Genomic DNA, 27,744 nt, shown 5'->3' on the forward strand with positions numbered 1-27,744 from the left:
AAATCATAGAATTTACAGGGAAATGGATGGCATTAGAGCAGATTATGCTAAGTGAAGCTAGCCAATCCCTAAAAAACAAATGCCAAATGTCTTCTTTGATATAAGGAGAGTAACTAAGATCAGAGTAGGGACGAAGAGCAGGAGAAGAAGATTAACATTTAACAGGGATGAGAGGTGGGAGGGAAAGGGAGAGAGAAGGGAAATTGCATGGTAGTGGAAGGAGACCCTCAGGGTTATACAGTGGAGGGGGTAGAGATAGAGGAGGGGAGGGGAGGGGAGAGGTCGGGAGGGGGGAGGGTGGATGATGGGAAAGGCAGCGGAGCACAACAGACACTAGTATGGCAATATGTAAATCAATGGATGTGTAACTGATGTGATTCTGCAATCTGTGTATGGGGTGAAGGTGGGAGTTCATAACCCACTTGAATCAAAGTGTGGAATATGATATGTCAAGAAATTTGTAATGTTTTGAACAACCCACAATAAAAAATTAAAAAAATAAAAAATAAAAAAAATAAAAAAAGAAGAAGCAAATAGAAGGCTAGATGTCACAAGAAAGGCATTGGTTAAGTTGGGGCTGGGCAAGGGATTTGAAGGGGGATTAAAGGAAGGAGAGATGTCACACATCTGTGAGGAATCCAGAAAACTGGTATACTTTTATGTCTTTAAGGGTAAGTATGCTTAGTAGAAATAATAAGTGAGTTGGTAGGAAAAAGTGAGTTGGAAGGGAACCTTGAATGCCCTGCTGGTCTACAAGCTACTACACCATGTTTTCCCCACCCCTCAAATTCCATTTCCACTATTCTCTTCCTTTCTTCCCATTCTCTAGCCATATTGGGTAAGAGCTTTAGAGATTCTACTTAGAATCTTGTTTCCTCTGCCTGGAGCTCTATTCTCTTAGAGAAATGGTTTGCCCCTTTGAAGTCATATTTATTGGGAAGACCTACCCTGACTTCTCTGTATCCTGCCCCCTTCCCCTACTTCTGCTGCCCCCCACACCTTTTTGCTTTATTTAACTTCATAATACTTAGGAAGTACATATACAAGGTATTGAAATGTGCTTACCTGTTAATTATTGCCTTCTCCCTCACTATTATAGTGTGAATGGGAAACAGAAATTCTATCCCCAAATATGGCACTTTAGCCCCCTGACTATTTTAAGCTGAAGGAAATTGAAAAAAAAAAAAAATAGTAGAAAGCAGCAAAGATTTTTGTGGCCTTTTCTTTCTTTGACCTTCTCCTATCTTTCTTCCCCAGCCATAAAAAGAATTCTTTGATCTACCTCCCTTGAAACTTGGGTACAAGACCCTCCTGTGACATTTGTCCTACCCTCTTAAAGGAATGAAGACCTAGAGACACAAAGAAAAATCAGAACAAATGGTCCTTGCTAAGTTCCCTTCAGTATATTACCATAGGCCATATCTGCTTTTTATCCAATCATACTTCTATACCACTGTTCATTTTCATCAACTGTAAGCATAAAATTTAGTTTTTCCTGGGTCTTCATATGTGAAGTTTCCTGTGTCACCTAAAACTGGTTAAATAATTTAGTTTTGCCTCCTCTTGATATTTTGGCTTTTATTATAGAGATATCAGTAATGAACCTCCCAAAGGTTAGGAAGAGATACTACTTTTTCTCCCATGCAAGTGTGTGTGCTCGCTGAGGGAAAACACTTACTCACTGCTATATCCCTAGGACCAGTCCCTGGTACAAATATTTATTTGAACAAATATTTATTGGACAAAAGGGAAAATGAGTGCAGGAAATGGATATGGATATGGATCCCACAGGAGTTGCATTCTAGGCAAGGGAATACACATTTAATTTATTAGGGGGTTTTCATTGAAAGGTAGGACAGGGGAGTGAAAACAAAAGCATTTATTTTAAGAATATTAAGTTGCTGGGCTGGGGTTATGGTTCAGTGGTAGAGTGCTTGCCTCACATATGCAAGGCCCTGGGTTTGATCCTCAGCACCATATAAAAATAAATAAAGTGAAGGTGTTGTGTCCAACTATAACTAAAAAATAAATATTAAAAAATTAAGTTGCTGATGATGTGCAAAATAGATTTTTTTAAAAAGTCATTTCAGCTCCCATTCCCCTCCCCAATTCAACACTCTGTACGATAGTTAACTTTCCATTTTGAATTTTTTTTGACTCATAATAAATTACTATAATTGTACAATGAATTCTCTTTGTCTGCTTTCCCCCTCAAATGATTGTATACTGTAATATACATTGTGACATATAGGAAAATGACATTCATGCATTACTATTAACTCAGGGACAGACCTCAGCCAAATTTAATCATATTTTAAATGTACTTTTTTGATGGTGAGCAGTTCTATAATATTTTATCCCACATGTTATTTAATTTTCTATATCTGATTTTGAATTTTTTAACAAAGTATTAAAAATATCCTCTTTAATACTATTCTCCTGGCTCTTGACCACCTATCATTTATATATTAATAAAATAAATGACCGATTTTTTTGTTTGTTCTACATTGATGTTTCTTATAGGCAGGTAATCTTTCCTTTATGTACTAAAGATGACTTTAAAATTTTACTTTACCAGTATTATTTACTATTTATTGATCATTTTTCTACTGGACCTTTATTTTATTCATTTATTTATATGGGGTGCAGAAAACTGAACCCAGTGCCTCATTCGTGCTAGGCAAGCGCTCTACCACTGAGCCACAACCCCAGTCCCAGCAATATTTTTTGGGGTAGCAAAATAATTCTATGAGACTGTTCATAGAATTCTAAATTTTTCCCCTTTGCCTACCCAGCCCTACTAATTAGAAATATATTTCTGGTAAATAACTTATTGATCATTCCAGATATAGGAAGGATGGAGGTGGAACATAACTAATTCTTTAAAGTCCTTTAATTATTCTTTTCCTCTTCGTTCTCCTCCTCCTCCTTCTTTCTTCAGTACTGGGTATTGAATTCCCAGGTAGTGTACTACTGAGCTACACCACCAGCTCTTTTTATTTTTTAATTGAGACAGCATCTTGCTAAACTGCTGAGGCTGGCCTTGATCTTCCTGTCTCCCTTTCCCAAGTAGTTGGGATTGTGGGTGTGCATCACCATACCTGACTTAACTTCTAACTTTTAATGATATTCTGCAAGCCATATGATTTTTCTAATAGCCTAATTTGTTTGTTTTTATATGTTGTGGGACATTTTTAACTTTAAGTACTTATAGATTTCCCAAAATTAAAGTTAAAATCTTAATAGCTTAATTCTTATTCGTGTACTCTATTTTGGGTATATATGTGTTGCATATGTCAAGCTGATGGTTACAGTGGAAATTGATGGTCTTTATTGGGTTTCTGGGTTAATATTGGTGGCCTTTAAGTGATATCAACTGACCGTCTGATGTTCTTGCTGCATTTCTTACAGGTTCTGAGTTCTGTTCGTACAGAATGGGATCCACTAGATGTTTGCTTTGGCACCAAACAGCCTTATCAGGTGTTTACAGTGGAGCAGTCCGTCAGTGTAGACAAAGAGCCCATGGCTGACAGCTGCATCTATGAATGTGTTCGAAACAAAATCCATTGTGTGTCAGTCACCAGAATACCATTAAGATCGAAGGCCATCAGCTGCTGCAGGAGTGTTACTGAAGACAAACTGATTCTGGGCTGTGAAGATTCTTCAGTAGTTCTTTATGAAACTCACCGTAGAGTGACTCTCTTGGCCCAGGCTGAACTTTTGCCTTCATTAATAAGCTGCCACCCAAGTGGTGCCATTCTGCTAGTTGGCAGCAACCAAGGGGAGCTGCAAATTTTTGATATGGCTCTATCCCCTATTAACATCCAGCTCTTGGCTGAAGACCGCTTACCCAGGGAGACTCTGCAATTCAATAAGTTCTTTGATGTTTCCAGCAGTCTTGTTCAAATGCAGTGGATAGCTCCTCTGGTTGTTTCTCAGAAGCCTGAAAATAGACACATCTATGATCTTCTCTTCCTCAGGTTTGACAGAGGACCTTTGGGTGTGCTTTTGTTTAAACTTGGTAAGTCAAGGAAGTTGGTAAGTACAGTGTTTATGATAGTGATATTACTAAGGCAACTAAAACTACTCTTGGAATGTAGATTTTTGTTATTTGTAATCCCATAAATATGTTTGCTTTTCAAACAGTTTCTTAAAAAGGCTTTGTGGATCATTTTCTAAATGTCAAATGAATATTAGATATTGAATTTGGAAATTTTACTAATTATCCTTTATGATGATTAAAAAGCCTGAACTTTCACATCTGGTACTCTCTGAAATGTCCTATTAAAACACTCCTTAAGAAATAAACATGTGAATATTTTAAAAGTACTTTCTGTATTCATTGAAAAATTCTGTGTTGTAGGAATATAAAACTTTTTCTGTAAATGTTATTTTAGGTTATCCATATCTTTTGCTTCCCAGCCTGAAATTTTGTGAAACAAATAAAGAAGGCAGATATGTAGTTAGAATTTGCTAAAAATATTTGTGTAACTTTTTGTTTTGTTTCCCTTTTGGATTAAAAACATTCAAAAGGATTAATCATTATTTATAAAACTATATATTAATATAGCATATTCGACCAGGAAACTTTAAAATGAAATCCTCTCATGATGATTCATTTGCTTGTTACAGTTTCATATTACTGTTTATGTCCTAGAATAGCAAAACAACTTTAGGTAGTTTTGTATAATTTAATGTTCTTGAGAGAAACTCACATAGGTTTAAAAAATTTTTGTTTCATATACATTATAGCTACTTAAAAAGTTAGAAAAGTAAATACATTTTTAAACCTCTTATAAGACTTGACTTCGTGATAAAAATTTGCGATTTACTTTTTTTATAGGTGTACTTGTCTCTGAAATTGAACACATGAAATTGATCTAATGAAAATATCTTGATTAATATGAAAGATATGATGCATATAATGTGAGGCCTATTATTTTCCTTCTACAAACTAAAAATACAAATAAATGCATTCACAATGTTAATATTGTCTAAGAAAAAAAATGTTTGGAATCTCATTTGTTATGAGATAATCCAGTTATACTTTGCCTGACTTCATGTTTAACAGTTGTATGTCTCCATACACAACACTAATTAAAGTGGATGTTTGATGTTTGCACGTCTTGTTAAAACACACACTCTCTTTCTCTTTGTCTCTTCCTCCTTCTCTCTCTTTTGCCTGCTTTTTCTCTCCTCTCTCTTGCTCTCATTCCCTCTCACCCTTTAAATTACTCAGTTACCTGTCAAACATAAGGCTGTCTGCCCACATCTACCTGGCTTTTCTTCAGCCCTCCCTTGTGGGCCTACTCACAACAGCTTTGCAAAAAGCACAGCTTTCTCTTCCTATCTCTAGCACATTTGCCTTCTTACTAAAGTAAACAGGCTCTCAGTGTAGGGATTTAGAGGGCTTCCTGCTAATTGCCAGCTTGTAAACTTAATTGGACTGTCTCCCTGGGCACTGTTCCTAAATCAATTAGGCAATGAGTTGGCTGTCACCTCTTTTTCCCCCAAGAAGGTCTCTTGGAAGAGAATTATCCAATAGAAGTCAAACATTCAAATAAAAAGGTGATAACTTCTGCAACTGACATTTATCATTTAAATTTTATTTTCAATATGACTCTTAAGTTTGTAGGATAGGGACAGTGTACAGGATCATTAAGAGAGCTAAATATGGAATTTCTAAGGATTTTTTAAAACTTTTCTTATTTTTAATGTATTATAAGATTAATATTTCTATCAAATTATTTTTCCTGGGAAGAGTAGATTCCTTGAAATAATCAATTTCAACTAACAATTTTTTTAAAAGAAAACCCAGTTTAAAGAACAGATTTTTCTCATGATCTGCTACTAAATACATCCAAAAAATTAATATACTTCTTGAATTAACACAGTGCTGATTCTGGGCATCCATGTGGAATTTTCATGTATAATTCAAGTTACTGCATATGTAAACAGGTAGTTGCATGTGCAGTTCCCCACTAGGGAGCATTTATGAGATTTATCTCAGAGCTTGTTATGCAAGTCTTTGGAAAATTTGACATGAAAGGTGTAGCTTACAATTTAAAATTGTAAAGATAGATCATAGATCATAGTTTAAAATAGAGTGCTGTCATATGTAAACGTGGCAGTCGCTGATGCCAATATGCTAAGATTTTTGGAGTTTGACTCTTAGATTAGGTCAGTTAGAGTAATATTGAAGGGAAACTCTGTTCCAAGGGTAGAGTTTCCATTCTTAATTCTTACAGTGATTGTACAAAAAATTGGGGGTATTAAAAGGCCATCCCCACTGATATTAGAAGAATTCCAAATACATGTCTTCCTCAGGAAGCAGCTGGAAGTGTCATGCTCCTACCAGGAAGCCAAGAAATATTTCTTTATATAAAGCAATAAGTACAGTATTCAGAATTTTTTTATGTGACAGTCAATATCTCATATTTCCACATACATAAACTAAGATTAATTTTAAAAGGAGGAGGACCCAATTATACTACCAGGTTCTTAAAGCTTTTCCGTTTCCATTAGAACCTTTTCTGATATTCATTGCTCTCTTTAAACCCACAAGATCAGCTCTGTCTCCCCTCAACAGAGAATCTCACCTTTTAATTGGCACTTCATTAAGTTTATCTGTTCCTCACCACCCGCCCAACACTTAACCACAGGCACCTGAATCTTTCCCTGGAGATCCAAAGAAAAAGGAGCCCTTCCTCTACTCCATGACCATTTCCACCACTACTTCTGCTATGGATTCCACAACATTACCCTTGACACCTTTACCTTGTCACCCTTCCCACCCCCCATGAATTGTGTTTCATTAGCAGTAAACAGGCCCAAACCACATCATGAAAACAAGTTCTTCCTTAAAAATGTTTCCCATTATTGATCAAATGTTCACTTTCCTTTCATAGCCAGAGTCATTGAAACACTGACTTTCCGGGGGCGGGGGGTGGTGGTGGTGGTGGCTGGGGTTGTGGCTCAGCAATAGAGCGCTCACTCGCACGGGTGACACCCAAGGTTCCATCCTCAGCTCCATAAATGAATGAATGAATGAATGAATGAATGGTGTGTCAACTACAACTAAAAAATATTTTAAAAAGAAAGAAACACTGACTTTCTCAGCTTCCTTTCTTCTCATTCTCTTGTCAGAGCACTGCATCGCGGTTTGTGTCTGTAGTGTTCTCTTGGAACCACTTTTGGAAAGGTCGCCTGTGGCTTCCTCCAGGATACATTTCTCATGTTACTTGATGGCTTTTCAGTGTTTGATGGTTGCTGACCACTCCCATTGTCATAGAACTCTTTATCATATTTGCCTCTTATGACCCTGAATGCAACTTTTCATCACTTTTACACTCTTCTTCTGCCTACTCATGAAAATTTTTGGGCTCTCCAGGGTTCCATTTATAGTTCTTGTCTCATTTTATACAGATTGAGAGTTTATTTTTAAATTAGATATATGTTATGGTTTGAATTTCCTCTCCAAACTCATAGTGAGATTTAATTGCCATTGCAACTGTATAAAGATGTGAGATCTTTAAGAGGTGATTAGGTCAGGAAGGTTCTGCCCTTGTGAATGGATTAATGCCATTATTGAGGGAGTAGGCTAATTTATTTCAGAGTGTATTTGTTATCAGTTCAATTCCCACCCTTTCTCTCTGTCTTGTGCATGCTCAGTTGTCCTTCCACAATGTTATAACATAGCAAGAAAGCCCTTATCATATGCAGTCCTTTGATCTTGATCTTGAACTTCCCAGTCTTAAGTACTGTGAGCTAAATAAGCTTCTTTTGTTTATAATTTATCTAGTCAATAATATTCAATTATAGTAGCAGAAAATGGTCCAAGATGCTTCTAATTCTCTAACTCCAGCCCAGATGACTACTGACTCCACATCCATACATTTACCTATTTTAATAGATAACTATTTCAACCTCATTGTGTGCAGATGTGAAGTTATCATCTTTCTCCCCAAACCTGCTTATCTTCTTGTATTTTGGAAGTTAGAATGATTCAGATGGAACCTCCAAGTCAGAAATCATCATAAAATCTTCCCTCACCCCTAATGTAATGGACCTCCTTCAATGTTAATGTTAGTAACAAAATCCTATCAATTCTGCCTTCTAAATACTGTCAAAGGCATCTTATTCTGTTCAGCCTCATTACCTTAATCTAGACCTCCCTTGTCTAATTGTGATCAAGTAGAGGCCCTCTGTCTGCGTCTTTTGCCTACCCTTCCTACTTTCCAGTTAATTCCCTGAACTGCACTGAAATTATTATTCTAACAGTGCAATCACTGTTCTGATCCAGCCGAAATACTCCAGTGATGGATCAACCCTCATCTGCCTCTTGGGTTTCATCCCCCGAGCTTTGCTGCACTATAGCTTCCCAGCCAAGCCTACTCACCCCTTCCATTGTGGTGGCAATAGTATTCCATCTGTGTGGAGTGACCCTACAGTGTCCTCATGCAGCCTGCAAAGTTGAGAAAAGGTTACTTGTTCAAGTGATAATATTCAATGAAGTATAATTGAAGTTAACATCTTTCTTCTTATATAATTTTGAAAATCACAGGTAATATGTGAGTATATGTGTGTTTATATCTGTCATGCTCCCTAAAAGGAAAGGAGTATGATTTTTCTCTTAGAAACTTTATAAGTGTGTTTTCTTCAAAAGTTATTTTTAATTAGATATTTCAAAGTTATACTTTACCCAAGAGACAATTGACATTAGTTTATTGCTAGAAAGAAATGTTGGGTACTTTATTAAATACCAGTCTTAAAATTGAATCTTAAATTTTTTGAAATAAACTTTTATTACCAATAGAATTCTACTTTGATGATGAATGTTTAAAAATCAAGTTTATTGAGGTATAATCTAATAAATAAAAATTTATTTGTATAGTTTAATAAGTTTAAATGTATGCAGTGCCATGATTACCACCATAATCAAGGTACTGAACATTTCCATCATCCCAAAAAATTCTCCCAAGGCCCTTTGTCATTAATCTCCATCTCTCTCAAATCTGACAAACAGTACTTTTTGTCACTATGAACTAGATTTGTTTTTTATAGAATTTCATAGAAATAGGATCATATAGTAGATCTTACTTTGCATTTTTATATTATCACTCAGCATTGATCTGTGTATTATAAGATACACATATTATTATGTGTATCTTATAAGTTTTTCTTATCTTACTGAGTAGTCTTCCATGATGCAGACATACCATAACTTTTTTATCCTGTCAAATACTTATTGACACAGGTATAAGCTTAAAGGACTAAAAATTATATGTACTTTCATGTACAAATATTTGTATGGACACATTTCCATTTTTCTTGGGGAAAACCTAGAAGTATACAATATTTAGGTCATATGCTACTTTAAAAGAAATGACCTTTTTATAAAGTGATTATACCATTAATATGTTGTTATGGTTTGCATATGAGCTGTCCCCCCAAAGCTCATGTGTGATTCAATGCAAGAAGGTTTAGAGGAGAAATAATCATTTCGGTTTATAGCCTTAACCTAATCAGTGAATTAATCCCCTGGTAGGGATTAACTGAGTGGTAATTGAAGTGTAAGGTGTGGCTGTGGGGTATATATTTGTATTTGGCCAGTGGAGTCTCTGCTGTCTGATCATTATGTGGCCTCTTGCCTCTGCCACATTCTTCTGCCATGATGTTGCACCTCACCTGAAGCCCTGAGGAATGGAGTTGGCCTTCTATGCACTAAGACCTCTGAAACCATGAGCCCTCAAATAAACATTTCCTCCTCTACAATTGTTCTGGGCAGATCTTTTATAACAGTGGCGAAAAAGCTTACTAAAACATGTCCATCAGCAATTTATGGACACGCTGGTTGCTCCACATAGTCACTAACACTTGACATTAATGGCCTTTTAAATTTTCGTCACTCTAGTGAGTGTGAGGTAGTTGATGACTATTGGAGTTGAACATCTTTTCATATATTTATTGCTGTATATTTTCTCTGATGGAAGTATATCTTCAAATCTTTTGCCCAAATTTAATTAGATGTTTACTTAATGATTTATTAGAGTTCTAATACATATTCTGAATAAAAGGCTTTGGTAAGACACTTATGAATATTTTCTTCTAGTTTATAGTTTACTTTTCATTTTCTTAACAGTATGGTTTGAGTTGTAGAAGTTTTTAACTTTAATGAAAGTTCAATTTGTAAACTTCCTTATTTTATGGCTTCTGCTCTTCATGTCCTATCTAAGAATACTATCCCAAGTTCACAAAGATTTTGTTTTGTTTTATTTTAGAAGTGTTATGGTTTTAGCTCTTAGATTTAGGTTTCTGGTCTATTTCAAGTAAATATTTTGCATATGATAAAGTTATGGGTTGAGGTTAATTCTTTATTATGAATACTCAGCTGTTCCAGCACCATTTGCTGGAAAGAGTATTTTTTTCTCACATTGAATTACCTTGACCATATGTGTATGTTTATGATGAGTCTGTTCTCTTCCTCTGAGCTGCATATCTATACTTAAGCGTAGTGTCTTACTTACTGTAATTTTACAGGAAATCTTGAAATCAGGTACTGTTAGTTCTCTCATTTTGTTGTTCTTTTTCATATTGTTTTGGCTACTCTAGATCCTTTGCATCTCTATATAAATTTTAAAACTGGCTTAGCAGTTTCTACAAGAAGACCTACTAGGATGTTGATTTACTTTGTGTTGAATCTATATATCAATTTGAGTAGGAATACAAATTAATAATATTTAGTTTCTTTCCATTTATTTAGGTATTCATTAATTTTTTTCTGCAATGTTGTACAGTTTTAAACATAAAGATCTTGTACATATTATGTTAAATTTATCCTTAAGTATTTCATGTTTTTGAAAAATGTTGTAATAGTATTTTTAATTGCAGTTTTTAATCATTTTTCTGGGATTATGTAGAAATCAATTTTTAAAATATTGACCATGTGTTCTGGAACCCAGTTAAACTCATTCTTAGTTGCTATAACTTTTGTGTAGATTCCTTAGGATTTTCTTCATAAATGATCATGACAACTGGATTAAAAATCTGTTTACATTTTATCTAATCTGTATGCTTTTATTTCATTTTACTCACTTTTTACACTAGCTATGACATCAAGTACAGTATTAAATAGAAGTGCTAAGAGATGACATCCTTGCTTTGTTTCCTGTCTTAGGTGGAAAACATTCAGTCTTTCATTCTACCTATGATATTACTTGGTTGAGGAATTCCTCTTCCATTTATAGGCTTCTATGATGTATTATCTTCAGTGAATTTTGAAACTTTTTCAAGTGCTTTTTCTGTATTTGTTAAAATAAGTATGTTTTTTTCTTTTTAATATGGTCATGTGGTGAATATATTGATTGGTTTTAAGATGCTTAAGTGATCTTACATTTGTGGGATAAATGTTATTTGTTTATGACATCTTTTTTATATATTTTTGGATTTGCTAATATTTTGCTAAGGAATCTTATGCTTATTTGTGAGGATATTGAAATATTATTTTATTTTCTTTTAATGTCTGTCATTTTTAGAGCTGGTATAGTGATAATCTCATAAATTGAAGAGTATTTGTTTCTCTTGTATTTTGGATTATGCAGAGTTACATATTTTCTTTTAATGTTTGATAGAATTCATCAATAAAGGCATCTGGACATATGCAGAGTTAAAGGTGTGTGTGTGTGTGTGTAAAGGTTTTTTTTTTAAAAAAAACAACAATGAATTGAAATTTAAATAATATAAAAACCATTCAAGTCATCTATTCTTTCTTTTTGGAAGAAAAGGTGCTAGAGATCAAACACCAAGGTCTCTGAGCTACAATCCTAGCCCCTGTTTGTTCTTGAGTGAAGTTTGACATTTTGGGTCTTTCAAGGAATCCATTTAATTTAAGCTACATTTACATAAATTTACTCATACTCTTTCCTATTTTTAAATGCCTGTAGTTATATAGCTCTTATTTTTGATATTGATAATTGTATCATCTCTTTTTCTCAGTTTACTGATTTTTTTCAAAGAGAAAGCTTTCAAGTTTATTTGATTTTTACTGTTCTTCATTATTTTCTATGTATTAGCTTTATTATTTTCTTCTTTCTATTTACATTGGATTTAATTTTTCTTTTTTCCCTAGGTTCTTAATGCGGACACTTGGATTATTGAGCTTAGATCTTTCTTCTTTTCTAACTGAAACACTTAGAAATTTTCCTTTAAAAACCATAGCTACATTTCACAAAGTTTTTTATGTTATATTTCTATTTAATTCAATTCAACATAATGTCTAATATACTTTGTGATTTTTTTTGACCCATAGGTTATTCAAATATTTGGGAATTTTCCAGATAGCTTTCTGTTATAGATATCTAATTTATTTCTCTTATGGTTAGAGAACATAACCTGTTCATGATTTCAAAACTTTGAAATGTATTAAAGTTTCTTTTATTATTTAGAATATGCTCAGCTTGGTTAATATTCAGTGGGCCCTCAAAAAGAATGTGTATTTCATTGTTGGGTAAAGTGTTTTTTATCAATGTCAGATGAAATTCATTGATAGTGTTTTTCAAGTATTTTATATTTTTCCTGAATTTCTGTTTACATGATCTCTTGATTTATAAAAGCAGTCCTGAAATATCTAACCATAATTACATATTTTAATTTTTTTCTTTTTAGTTCTGTCATGTTTTGCTTTATTATTTCAGAGCTCAGTTTATTAGGTGTACTTAAGAATTGTTATTTTTCTTCATAAATTTTGAGCCCTTTATTATAAGGGTAAGAATTCTAGGTTAATTTATTTTTAATTCTCAATACTTTAAAAATGTCTTCCTGTTGTTTTCTAGCTTGCATAATTTTACATGCAAAGTCTGGAATCATTCTTTGTTTCTCTGTACATCCTATGCATCTTTTTCCCTCATTTTGTTTTCAATTTTGTTGTCTTTGAACTATTTGATCATAATTATGTTAGCTCTCCCCACCCCCAACAGATCAGTTCTTTCTCTTGCTACTCATAGAAGTGTTGCTTAGGGATAGAATCAACAAATCTCAGGTATTTTCAGCTTCCTGCAAAAGTTCTCTGCATTAATATCTACTGCCAAGTAGCCACCTTGATTTACGAGGACTTCCAGTGCTTGACTGCAGGCTCATGGAGACTTTAGGATAGTTATATTTGTTGATTGTACCAACACAAAAGGAATAGTAAAGTTTTACTGCTTAGTATAGTTAGGGCAATTCCCCAGATTCCCTATCATGTTGAGTCCTGTTAGATATAGCACAAATTTTTATTTTGATGGGACTTGAAGTTAGTGTGAAGAATTTCAGCATCTTTCTCATTAACTAATTTAAAAAAAATCCTACAACCTATAAATAGCCCAGTTAAGTGATGGCGATAGTAATAAAAAGAATTGCAATAATATTTTATGATACTTTATAGCTTACAAAGTAATTTCACACACATTTTCTCATTTAGCTTTATGATTATTTGTACTGAGAAGCTATTGTAGAATTGCTAAAGTCAGTAAACATCGGCTAAAGAAAAAAAGATTTTATAGCTAGCCATTTTCAAAAGATGAAAAACAAAACAGAAACATGCTTTAAAGCCCTAGTATTTATTGTCATTTAACACTCAGAAATTGTTAGTTTCAAATGAGATCAGTCTTTTAAAAGACAATTTTAAAAGACCAGAACAGACAGCTTCCCCTGAACTTTTCTTTTTATGTTCTTGGTCCTCTAGAATTAAAAGTAAATTTTCTTTCATTTTAAAAGGATAAATGTGTTCCTGTTGTACCAAGATGTTTTATAGAAAATATTGGTTGAGAAGGGGATTAGTCCCATATACTAGCACTTAATGCAAGAAATATTTAATGTTTTTTAAAAATTTTTCCTTTATAGGAAAGTTAAGTCTGTTTTTGTTATTCTGTATTTTAAAAGATTTACCTAGTTTTATATGTTTTGTGGCAGGCATACTCACTCAGGGACAACTGGGCCTAGTAGATATTGTCTTCCAGTACATTCATTGTGATGAGATCTATGAAGCAATAAACATCCTGAGCAGTATGAACTGGGACACCCTGGGCCAGCAGTGCTTTATCAGCATGAGTGCCATCGTGAACCATCTCCTTAGACAAAGACTTACTCCAGAGAGAGAAGGTCAGACCTGAATATGTTTCACAAATTGGTTTTGTATATACATGAAGTACTTTTTTTGAGTTAGATGTTTTAAGACATTTTTGAGTGATGTTATTGGAGATTGAAAGACAAAAATGTTAATTCTCTATTAAAACTGAAAGGATTAGATAGCAGATAATTGCTCCCATGTAGTACTTACTATGTGGTATTTGTCAACATAAAGAACAACTTTTCTGTATAGCTTGTGTTGGAACTCACAATGCAGTCATTGTACAAGTCAGTCTAAGTGTGAAATATGCTCAGATTTCAAACTTTGATCAGCAATTTCATGTGCTCTCTTGGTCTGTAGACAAAGGGCCTCAAACAAAGGCCTTTATTACTCCTTCATATTAGACATCAATATTATTTTCCTCACATCCAAGTCCTCTGTCCAGACAATAGTCATTAACACTCACTTTTTGTGTGTGTCAGAATTGTATTGCAGAATTGCTCCTTCTTGTTTTCAATCTTCAAACTTGTGCTTTTGACACCTCTGTCCTTTCTGTCTGCTTGGATTTTTCCTACCTTTACTCAATAAGTAACTTTGCCTATAGGGATACTAGATGTTTATTGTTAAAAAGAAAAAAACAAACAAACAAGATATGTCACCTACAATAATGTAATAAATCTTTTATGAGGTATTCATTTATGTAATATAAATTGCATCAAAAATTTGCAACTTCATTTACATCTTTGTGATAAGCATTGATATTAATGGTGGGAAATCATGGCCAACAAGAAATTGACCATAAGTAATAAGACAGGAAATTAGGAAAAACAAGATATGTCAAAAGGTCCTTTACATTTTCTTTCTTACTATTTTCTGTGCATTTTTATAGATTTTCTTACTACATTGTTATTACATTTCCAAAGTAAGCAAGTTTTATTTTGATAGTGTTCTGTGGTTAATTTTCATCTTAGGAGTTTTAGAGAAGAATAATCAGTAATAACATACTTCTTCAGGAAGTCTGTATCAGGGTCTTGGGCAAACTCACAGAAATCCCATAATAATGATTTATTTAATAAAAGTTGAATGGACTTTTTGGAGGTAGTGCAAACCCATACATGAAGATTTCAGTGTTTCCACACTAAGAAAATTCCTTCCACAAGCCAAGTGAGATGGTACACACCTGTACTCTCAGCTACTAGGGATACCGAAGTAGGAGGATTGCAAGTTTGAGGCCCTCCTGGGCAGTTTAGCCAGATCATGCCTCAAAACAAAATTTGAAAAAAAAAAAAAAAGGCTGGGGATGTAGCTCAGTGGTAGAGTGCTTGCTTGTGTGGCATGTACGAGGCCCTGGATGCAATCCCTACATCGATTCCCCACAACAGATACACTTTCACTGTCTTCTACAATGCTTGGCCCACAAAAGGTACTCAATGAGTATTAGTTAACAATAAAAAAGAAAGTTTAACTCCAAGTTTATTAGAGTATAATATATTGCTGTAATATTTCTGCCTGCAGAACTATCTCAAGTAATTATTTATTAGTATTGATATACTCCCAAGACCTCAAAATTGGGTACATAAAAAGAAATAACAAAAACACGTTCCCTAAAGGAAGCCTATGATGATACATAAAATCTATATAAGAGACCCTAAATTTATACTTAAAGAAGAAAAGTATAAAAGTAGAAAAGATAAAATATTGACTGTCAGGACACTGAGAAATTGCTGCACCTAGTGAATTTATGTTGTAAGATTACTATGTCATAAGAAATATTGTTAAGGAATACACAAATGGGCATTATCAGATTCTTGCTCTAATAAAGGATATTTTCAAGGAACCATATTGGGGAGATAGGGAAATAAAAAGCTTTTATGATAGTAGCCTATTAAAATAAAATGCTTGCATGATGCTGGGTTATCAGAATATGTACATTTTAAGTAGATATGTGCATTTCCCCCTAAGTAACTGCAAAACACATTTCTAAAACATTCAGAGTTCTTCTCTGTTGAGATTTATTCTATCTGAAGCTAACAAATTTGACATGGTAATTTGTTTTCCTTTTATTAGTGGAACCCAGTGAGCTCTTTTATTTGTAACCATGTTGTGGTTATCTTTGAGATCTTCATTTCTGCCTTAAACATCAAGCTGGGATATCTAATGAATCTATAACTGTGCTGGGAGTTACAAGTATTCCATGTAGGTTCGAACATTTCAGATGTACGAAACATGCTGTCAAGAAAACAAGCAATGGCAAGAGAATCTGGCTTGTTTTCACAATAGCATTGCTATATTCAATTTTAATCTAAATTGACTGCTGCTTTGAAAGAAAATACCTCTAAAGTTCATCTTACTTTACTGTCTAGATTTATGATTAAAAAAAGAAATTACTAACAGCTTAGCCAAGTCCATAGCAATTACTCTGATGAGGAATTTAATACTTTCAAACACAAATGTGCCTACAACTAAAGAGTTTTGCTAAATAATGAATTGTTTATTCAACCCAGTACTGGCAGCATAAAAAAAATCAGAGGAGTCTAACTGTGAACTGTAGTGTTCTCATACATACACATACTCTCACCATTACGGTAATTACTTAACTTTCAGGTATTTCTGGGCTGAAGCACAGTCCCATAGGCATGCCTTGATAGAAGACCAGACATTTTTTGCATTTTCCCCCTATTTTCTATCCCCCTTGTTTATCAAAATGTGTATTTTCCCCCTAATCTCTAGTCCTCCTTGTTTATCAAAACTTGCTTTTTCAGTCCTCCTTTCTTCTCCCAGGGTGTTAGTTTTCACTAACAAAACCAAGAATCTTGTTGCTTAGGACAGGATTTAGGAAAATATAGGGACTTTCACAGCCCTGTTAAAATTGTTGTAGAGAGGTGGTCTCACTGTTTTTAATTGTATTGTTGTTTTTATTTGTATTGTTTTAAAAACCATTTCTACTATGCTGACTTCAATTTCCCATGTGAAAAGGTTAGTTTTCTCTTTTCAGCTAAAAAGAGTAAATGTTGAGCACACTGCAAGTTGATTTTACAGGAAATACTAGTTCAAACTGTGTAACTTTGATGAGTCACTATTTTAATTACCCATTTGTGGTGAGAGGTTGGTTCATTATGGATTTCTTCAGTTTTGACAGCTTTTTGTTGCTCAGAGTCATTGTCAGCTTTGCCTCAAGTGAAAGTTTATACACAGGTTTGTTTTTGTACCAGCTGTCATATTTTAATTTCATCTTTCCTGCAACAAGCTCACATTTCATCCAAGTTCGAAAAACCTGACTGACTGCAAACACGAGTATTCTGTTGTAATTGAAGGAGTTTCACTTGTTTTAGTGCTGCTATGTTTGAATTCCACAGCACAGCTTGAGGCAAGCCTTGGAACCTTCTATGCTCCAACACGACCACTTCTGGATACAACTATTTTGGAATATAGAGACCAGATCAGCAGATATGCAAGGAGATTCTTCCACCACTTGCTAAGGTGAATGCTGTATTTGGACTGATTTGTGTCAGACTAACTACCAATTTCAGGAGCTGCCATCTTTAATGAGAACATTCCATAATCTGGCTATTTTCTGACAGTCCATCCATTCAAAGAAAAACATTACTTCTCTTGATATTTTTTATTTAATTTGTTCTTATTTTCCTTTAAGGAAATATTTTAATATTGTTTGGGACTTTTACATCACCGGTATTCTTTTATTTTTTTTTTTAGCTTTACTATATTTTCTAAGTGTGACCTGTATTCTTTAATATTCTTTCCCCTTTGATATTAAAGCAAAAAATACCAGCTATGTAAAATCAATATAAAAATATTAACTCATTTTGCTCCTAGCATTAGAGAAATGTTTTCATTTAAATTAAAACTAAATATAAGAATATGCTATAAAGTTCTGAGACAGTAATTGGTTTGCTTTACTTTCAGAATGACTATAGAAAGATTCATTCATTATCAAATAATGGGGCAGATTAATAATTTTACTGTACCTAATTTTCTCTGCTTTCCCTGGTTATAATATGTTCTTTTAACCTTGAGATATGTTACAAATTAGATAATAATGTCAAAAATTGCTCTGAGAACAATACTATAGAAATTGAAGGACAAGTATTTTAGCATTTATATATATATTATATATATATATATATATATATATATATATATATATATATAATTCAGAAAACAGAACGGATGGATGGAAGGAAGATAAAAGGATGGACAGATAAAAAGAGATTAGAGCACATATAAATGTGATACCATATAAAAGAAAGGAAGTGATTGGCACAAAATTTAGAATGATGTAGAGTAAGTGAAAACAAGTATGACAGAACAGGCAGGCACATGGAATGTAATCCTCTAGGTATTAGTACTATGTTCCATTTCTTAAGACGAGTGGTACATATCAGGGTCTGTTAAAAATGATTACTGCTTTTTTTGTGTGTATGTGTGTATGTGTGGTATACTCTTGTATACAATATGTTTTAAAATAGAACGTAATAGAATTTTCAATTGTGTGTACCAAAAGGAAGTTGGGTTGATTTTTGGAATTTTTAAATTTTACTAATAATGTAATCTGTTATAATGCCTTTTAACTCTTTCAAAGACTTAAATATATATTCTCTAATTTTTTCAGTCAGAACAACCCTGTAAAGGGGGTATTATCATTTGACAAATGAGTAAACTGAGGCCAATATGGTAAGTGGTTGGATTAGATGAAATAACAGATTACTGATGGTGCTGGATCTTGAACTGTTTTTTTTTTTTGATCCTCTGCTCCTTACTCTTAAGACCATTTATCTATCGTTTGTTGTGTGTATTTTAGATGCTACCTTGTAAAATAACTGAAAATGGTCATCCACTCAAGAGTAGGCTGATTGATAAATATGCTTGACTGCCCAAAAAGGGGAGAAACTTCAGATTGGTCAGGGCTTGAGGAGATATTTTTTGTTGTGTAGATATTCATACTCTATACTTAATTTTCTATATATAAAGTGACACTTTGAACTCTACAAAGCAGTTAAGCCTTTGGAAAACAGTATTTTTAGAAGCTGAAGTGTAAATATATTGCAAGAGTTATTATCTGTAATTGAATCTTGCCTTTTTATCTGAATAACTTTAGCATATTCAAGAGATTCTTTACCCCGAATGAGGCTGGCTTCCATGAATATGTCAAAAATGCTGGGGCTGATGTCACATTTATTTGGACCTAGGACTTTGCTCTCATTGCTATTTAGTTTTTCCTGTTTCTGGGTAATTTTAATTAGTTAAGCTGCTGCCTGAAGAGTTTAAAAAGATGAACATGAATAAAATAGAAGTGTTGGGAGCATATTCTTGATGGCTTTACTGTGTCTTTGGTCTTTCTGACTTTATGTAGTTGTTTGGTTTTTGCCTAAACATCCTATTATGCAACCTTCTTGCTGATCCTAGAATGCACATATTCTACAAATGTGCAAATTTTTTGTTTATTGGTTTTATTCAAATATAGTTTCCCAACTCTTTTGGAGCTACTTTTGATAAAGTGACTATTTTAAAAATATTTTTTAGTTGTAGTTGGACACAATACCTTTATTTTTATCTATTTATTTTTATGTGGTGCTGAGGACTGAACCCAGTGCCTCACACGTGCTAGGTGAGCACTCTACTGCTGAGCCACCACCCCAGACCCCTAATTATTATTAATGCTATCATTATTATTAGACTTTAGCTTGCATTGTGGTTACATCTGAAATTGGATGTTTTCCCTTGTGGTATACTAGCTTTTTAGTTTTTTTTTGTTTTAGTGCTTTCCTACTATTTCATTTATAATGAATGTTTATCAGTTATTCTTTTGATAGTAAGCTATACATAGCATTATGAAAAAAGAAAATAAAGTTTAGAAAAAAATTAAATGAGATAGCTTAAGTTGCACCCATTCTTTTGTTTCATCTGCTGCCAAGAAGTTTTCCTGCTTAAGGGTAGAGAAACAAACCAAAGGCCTTTTGGTATTTGTGAAGGACTACAATTGTATTACTCCCTGTGCTTTGATTAGTCATTTTAATACCCCTTTAAAAAGGTTATTAAATGATGAAACAAGTCCTAAACAGTAAAGACCATCATAGAGATTATTAAATTAAAGATGAAGAAAAGGAGCCTCATGGAGATTAGGGAAGTACCTAGGATCACTCACATGGGACTCAGATTGCCTGAATCCAGACTGGACTCTTTGGAGAAGTAAGAATTAAATATTAGATTGATTTTAATTTCATCTAGCATGGAAAGGGTAGGGCCGTAGTATGAATTTGGGATAATGGACAAGTATATTATGTAGATTATTAAAGTAAATGTTCTGAAGACAATAGAGGAATTCCACAAGCATGTTTTTTTTTTTTTTTTTTTTGGCTTCTTTTGTCTTTAGCAAATATTAACGTTTACCTGAAAGCTTTCCTCCAAATTCAAACAAATCTGAACTTTAAAACTTATTTTTTCATGTTTTTTTTTCCTGGAATCTTTTTGTATGTATTTAAAGTGATTGATTTTCATAAAGAAATGTTCCCTGGACATATAAATTTTTGCTTCTAAAATTAAAGACAGAAAGTAGTAGAAACACAGCCTTGATATGGTAAAGTGTTTATTATAATAAAATGTAAAGAGATGATTTTAAGAAATCATTAAGCTGGAAAACATTTACCTACAGAAGGCCTTCTTTGCTTAAAATAAGTTTAGAAGGTAATTATTCACCTTTCTTCCTCAGTTAAATTGCATAGTATCCTGGAAGTACTGAATAGGAAAGTATTAGCTAGAATTTTTCATCATAAACAAATAGGAACTATAATAATAATGTGTAAATTTTGATGACAAAGATTTCAAATGAATGTGCTACATGTGAAACTTATATTATTCATATGAAAATAAAATATTTTCCCCTCCTTACTATATAAGATTATAGTTTTCTGACATCACAGTGTTATGCAATTGTGACACAGAGAATCATGCTTTTAAAATGCTTAGAAAATAGTAAGCAAAATTTGGGAAAGGAAGCTTTATTTTAAGCAATATTATGTTTATGAAATCTTTATGGGAAAGTGTACTAATATTTACATTTTCCTTTGCAATGCAAAAACAATAAAAATGAATTGATGGATGTATAGAAGAATAGATAGAGGTGGAGAGATATGTGATGAAACAGTATTATAAAATATAATGATAAAATCCAGAAGTACTTATCTATTTTGTTAGGGCTGGTTGGGGAGGATTACCTTTCGTAAGGGAGCTTTTTCCATTCCTGCCAAGGGTGGAGAATAAGATGGGGGGAGTCCTCTGCCATAAAGGCAATTTTTAAAAAGTTGTGATGCTAACCAATAAATTAGGAAACCAAGCAAAACTGACAGAACATAGACACAAATCACATAAAGGCCATGCCATGAAAAAATTTTGTATACCTGGCCCTTCTTCCTCAAGGCTTCCCTTTCACAGCTAGTCAGGTTGTGAGCCCCCTGGTGGGGGCGGGGGAGCAAAGTATCCAAATGCTGTGCATCTATTAGTCTAGTTTTCCTGCAGAGAAAAACCATAAAGAATTTATTAGGCAAATTTATTACATCTGGGCTAGGGATGTGGCTCAAACAGTAGCGCACTCGCCTGGCATGCGCGGGGTGCTGGGTTCGATCCTCAGCACCACATAAAAATAAAATAAAGATATTGTGTCCACCGAAAACTAAAAAATAAATATTAAAAAAATTCATTCTCTCTCTCTCTCTCTCTCAAAAAAAAAATTATTACATCTGCAGATATCACAGCTCAAGGAACAACAATGATATATAAAACATGAGCGTCAATAACAAAATAGACTGTGTCTAGCTCTATGAGATACATTTGTTTCCATTGTGTTTTTACAGTGTAGAAATAATAATCCTTTGTTTTATTATGTATTTAAACTTAACAGAACTGTGTTATATTCAAAAAACTATGAATTGGTGATGTAACCTTATTTCTAGTTATAGATAGCCCTCAAGCATCTGCTTCCTAGAGAAGGATAAGTATCATTCGATATTTTTTGAATTACCCCCAATGTCTTTTCTTTCCCCACACATAAGCATGTTCACATAATAAAGGATTCAGTTTGCTGTAGATTCTGATTCTTATTATATTTATCTCATTACATTTTATAGAAAAAGATACTTCAGTTTGGTCAGTACCTGGGAAATTGAGGATCATCTCTGTCTAAATTATAGACAGATGGAGGAACAAATACTAGATTTTCTCAGACTTCCTAGTTTATGGACCTCAGAGTATTGAAGTGGTTGAAAAAAAGAGGATTACTTTGGTAAAATCTTTAATGAGCACTCTGATTACATGTGGTTATTGCTATGCAAGGGCACATGTTTGTCTTTTGGTTATTGATTTTATAAATAAAAGTTGTTTAAACCCAAAGCCTTCCCATTAATTTAAGTTTTCCTGATCCTCACACTATACAAAGCCATTGCCATTTTTTGAAACATAAAGCTGCATTTTTTTCAAAACAAAAATAGCTTCTGATTGTAGACATAACATACGATTTTTTTCCCTATAATTTAAATATCATGACCCTCTTGTCACATTAATAAACATAGATCTACATCCTCCTGTAAACAGATATGAACTATTTCCAATTTTTTGCTATTATAAACATTGCTTCAAGAAACGTTTCTTGTACATAGTTGATATACTTATACCATGCACACTCATATAAATATATATATACACACACATATGCACATATACACTATATATTTCACAAACTTGTTGCATTTTGAAGATTCTTGATACTTATTGTACAATTTTCCTGTTATCATTCTGTGAAATCACTCATCTCATCCTACCAATCGTGGAAATAATCAGTTTCTTAAAACATTAACAATTGAAAGAAAATTGGCTTTAATTTTTTTAATGTATGATTGTTTTCCCTCATTTTTTTCTGGCTATTTGTTTTATACTTAATAAACTTTATTTTTAGAATAGTATTAGGCTCACAACAAAGGTGAATGGAAGGTACTGAGTTCCTATATACTCCCTGTCCCCAGTAATTTTAGTTCCTTTTTTAAAAATAATGATTATTATGCACATTTGTAGAGAGAGGCTATATGTACCATTATGTGAATAGCTACTATTTAATATGTACCACTATTTAAAGCTAAAGACTTTTTAAAACATGATTACATTTAAAAAAATTTGTTTTAGTTGAAGATGGACACAATACCTTTATTTATTTATTTTTATGTGGTGCTATGGATCAAACCCAGTGTTTCACACGTGCTAGGCAAGCGCTTAACCACTGAGCCACAACCCCAACCCCAGAAGCATGATCACATTTAATCCCCACATCCCAGTATGAAGACATGAAGACATTTTTATTCCTGTTTTCTAGATGAAGACACTTAGATTACTTAACTTGCTCATAAACAATAGGTAGAACCAAATTCTTGTGTGGGTCCAGCTGACCTCAAACTCCTTTCTCTTTACCACCACACTATGAAGTAAACCTCCTCAGGAAATAAGGAGTTCTTTCTCCAGAGGTACTTTGTAAAAGGAGGGCTACATACTGCAGTCTAATATAGTGAATAACAAGAAAGTTTGAACATGGGCACATTCTTAGTATCCTTTAGCTTCCACTTCTTAATTTATAAATAAGGATAATCATGATACTTACCACTGTAGTATATTGTGAGAATTAACGTAATAATGCATGTAACTAGAACTTAAGATATAGGTTGGCACATTATTAGTAAGGGCACAATGAATGCTTAATATTGATTGTGGTGTTGTAGAGAGTAAAAAAAAAAATTAGATAAATGTGGACCAAATGATCTTTAGAACTTTACTTCTTGACTTTTTTTTTTCAAAAATTAAAAAGAATTTTTTTTTCTTATAGTACATTAGGACCAGGACCTAAAACTAGTCTTTTTTTAAATATATATATTTTTAGTTATACATGGACACAATATCTTTATTTTGTTTATTTATTTTCATGTGGTGCTGAGGCTCGAACCCAGTACCTCACATGTGAGGGGCAAGCACTCTGCCACTGAGCTACACTTCAGCCCCAAACTACAGTCTTTTGATCTCTTAGTACTGGCTTTCTTTGGGTAGCCCTTCTTTTTACCTAATGGAAGGACTAATTGAGAGTTCCTGGTTATCAGCTCACTGGGTCTAAAGTAAGAGAAAATGGCCTGGGGCAGACGTTGGGCAACTTTGGCAATGGCTTAATGCAGAGTGGTACCTTCAATTGATGTAAGATCCTGAATTCATCTAGTACTCCCAGAATCAAGTTTCACCATAAAAAAATGTAATATCATTTATACCTTGTATGTTATCAGACAGTGGTTGTGAATATTATTAACTGAGTCAGGTAAACATTGTGGCAAATGGTATTTGAACCTACACTGAACTGTTTGGTGTGCCATTCTTTATAATTTACTACTGATATTTCATAATTGTTCCCTTAGACTTGGAAAATGTAGAACCCAGTAAGTAGGAAAAATTTAGCTTAGAGAACAGAGATTTGAATCTTCTATTTAAAGGATCCTGAGGAATAATATTATGAAAATTCAGGGTTGAAAAGAGCCTAAAAATATAGGGAAATCTCACATGACTGCACTCAGTCCCCTAAACCAGAAGATTATCCTCCTGGTTTGATGGTCAGGTTTTCATTTAATTTTTAAAGAAAGCATCTCCTTCTAAAAATGCATTTTCAGTGGGGCAATATTGCCCTCAAAGGGGCAAAAGTTGGTTCTTAGGGATTGAAAAAAATATTAGATATTATAATGATTTATGGCCTTCCAAATTTTATAACTTAGTATTTGATTTATCTTAAGAAATTTAATTAATTTAACCTGAATTTAAATATAATACTTAACAATAATATTGTATTAATTACTTCAGAAACGAGAGTTTGTTGAGTAAATGTACTTCATAGATCCTAGCAATAAGAAGTTGGGGGAGGCAATTTTTGACATACCAAACACAATAGAGATGGGACCAACCTAGGTGTGCCAACACAGCAGTGGATTTGGGTCCACATATGATAATACTGAGCTTCTGTGACAGTGGGGGAAATGGTAGGGAAAGATAACTGGGAATAAACAGTTCCAGCAGTGGCAAGAGATGCAAAAAGGCAACTTTGTCTCTTAGGCTCTAGGTTACTTTTCAAACAGAAGCAATCCTCAAGCACACAACACAGTTATTATTTTTAAAAATTAAACTTAATTTTGAGAAAATTATAGACTCATGCAAATGTGAGAAATAATAGATTCTAGTACCCTGACCCAGTTCCCTCAATGGTAAGATCTTACAAAATGACAGTAATATATCATACACAGCTGATTGACATTAATGTAGTCAAGATACAGAGCATTTTTAACACCATAGGATTTCTCATTTGCCCTTTTATAATTACCCACTTTCCTCCCACTCCATCCCCTTCCAAGTCCTTGGCACCCACCAATTTGTTCATTTTTATAAATTTGTCATTTTAAGAATGTTATATAAATGGAATTAAATAGTATGTAACCTTTTAGAGGATTGGCTTTTTTCACTCAGCACTAATATTGTAGAAATTGATCCAAATTGTTACATACATCAGTAGTTCATTCCTATTACTGAGTAGTACTCCATGATATGAATGTACCACTTTTAGTTTAACCAGTCACTCACTGAAGGATATCTGGGTTGTTTTCAGCTTTTGCCTATTATAACTAACACTGCTATAAACATTTATATACTGGTTTTTATGTGAACATAAATTTTAATTTTTCTGGGATAAATGCCCAGGAGTATAGTTGCTGGGTTATAGGATAATTGCATGTTTAGTTGTTTGTTTTATTTTGTTTTTAAGAAAATGCCAAACTTATCCAAAGTGATTGTATTTGATGGTTCCACCAGTAATATGTGAACAATTCTGTTTCTCTACATTTGGTGCCAGTATTTAGTGCTATCATTTTTGAAAATTAATTTAGCCATTCTCAGAGATATGTAATGATATTACATTGTGGCTTTAATGTCCACAATATAATGGATAATAATGTTGAACATCTTTTCATACTATTATTTGCCATTAATGTCCTTTGGTGAAATATTTTAATAACTTTTGACCATTTTCTAATTTGTATTTTTTTAACTGTTAAGTTTATAGTTTCCCTTATAAATACTTATAAATACTCATCCTTTGTCAGATATGTGGTTTGCAGTATTTTCTTCTAATCTGTAACTTATATTTGGAGCTACACATATTATTATCTTTTCATATATTATTACTATCATTGTGATTATCATACTTAATTCTACTAAGGGACCTATCTTCAGAGAATGGCTAAAATACTTTCAACTTTTACACCAACCACTACCATAACTTGCTTCTCCCTTGCATTGTTGTGTGTGAAACTCTATGGTAAAGTTCATAGATTTTTAGATCATGTGGCTTAATGGAAACAGCAAAGTATAGGTTTGTTATTCTTTCTTATATTTTAAGCTTTACTGTTTTAGTTTTATAAAAGTTCTTTTTTACACACAGATATATACACACATAGTTATGCTTATTTTTAATACAGCTAGCAACAGGTAATATTTCTTTTTAAATATTTTTTTGTTGTATATGGACACAAAACCTTTATTTATTTTTTTAATGTGCTGAGGATCAAACCCAGTGACTTACATGTACTAGCAAGCACTCCACCACTGAGCTACAACCCCATCCCAAGATAATATTTCTGTACTGCTTTTTCCCCAATATTTTTTTATTTGTTCTTTTTAGATATACATGACAGTGGAATGTATTTTGACATACATACATGGAGTATAACTTATTCTAATTGGGATTTTATTCTTGTGGTTGTTCGTGGTGGGGAAATTTACGGGTCGTGTATTCTTATATGAACGTAGGAAAGTTGTATCTGATTTATTCTACTGTCTTTCCTATTCCTATCCTGCTTCACTTTTCTTCATTCCCCCTTTTCTAATCTAATCTTAACTGGCACAGTGGCCCTGTTACAAGTGTTTTACCAAACTTTGACCAACATGTAAAATTTATTTTGCTAAACTGTATAGACATGCTCTTACCATGTTATTTATTAACTGGAGCATTGAGAAGAATGAGTGATGTAATGTTATATAGGTGGGGTATTTGTTTTTTGCAAACAAGATCAGACTGTTAGAGAAAAAGGTAAATGTTTTTATATTATTTGAGAATCTGACCTTAGAGCATGGGAGGCAACACAGTCAGTTTAGTAAATAGTTCTAGAGAGAAAGATGTAGTGCTGAAAGGTGATTGCTGAGAATGCTTTTATATACACTGTCAGACATAGATTTAGTAGAGTAGTAAAATTGCATGTAGTATTGGTTTGTTTTCTATTTTTTGTTTTACTCATTGTTTTTCTTTTCCCCAAATGGCTTTTTAAAAAACTTTTATTGCCTTAACATAGTGAGAAAAATCATAAGTGTCTAACTCAGTAAATTATATTCATCACAAAGTAAACACAATCTTTGAACCAGTGCCCCAGTAAAGAAATGGAACATTACCAGCACTTCAGGGAACCCCCTTCTCCCTTTGTGACCTCCCGATTACCCTCTTTCCTTTTTTGGGTGTAACCACTGCCCTGCATCCTAATACCGTAGAATGTTTTACCTATGTTTGAACT

General features: G+C 33.3%; 1 protein-coding gene across 19 annotated transcripts in view; it reads left to right on the forward strand.

Annotated features, from left to right (window-relative positions):
* Wdpcp (WD repeat containing planar cell polarity effector) overlaps nucleotides 1–27,744 on the forward strand; it is a 527,720-nt gene that overhangs the window by 309,577 nt on the left and 190,399 nt on the right. For all 19 annotated transcript variants that reach the window (XR_009224962.1, XR_009224964.1, XM_058572736.1 and 16 more), the window contains 3 exons: nucleotides 3,412–4,021; nucleotides 13,948–14,136; nucleotides 17,461–17,584. Coding sequence is in view for 17 of the 19 variants with exons in the window: in XM_058572736.1 (XP_058428719.1) it covers nucleotides 3,412–4,021; nucleotides 13,948–14,136; nucleotides 17,461–17,584 (923 nt within the window). In the remaining 2 variants the exon portion in view is untranslated. The remainder of the gene's footprint in view (nucleotides 1–3,411; nucleotides 4,022–13,947; nucleotides 14,137–17,460; nucleotides 17,585–27,744) is intronic.

Source organism: Marmota monax, unplaced genomic scaffold (assembly GCF_021218885.2).
Source record: "Marmota monax isolate L192 unplaced genomic scaffold, Marmota_monax_Labrador192_F-V1.1 WCK01_AAM20220418_F8-fsc00015, whole genome shotgun sequence".
Taxonomy (NCBI): Eukaryota; Metazoa; Chordata; class Mammalia; order Rodentia; family Sciuridae; genus Marmota; species Marmota monax.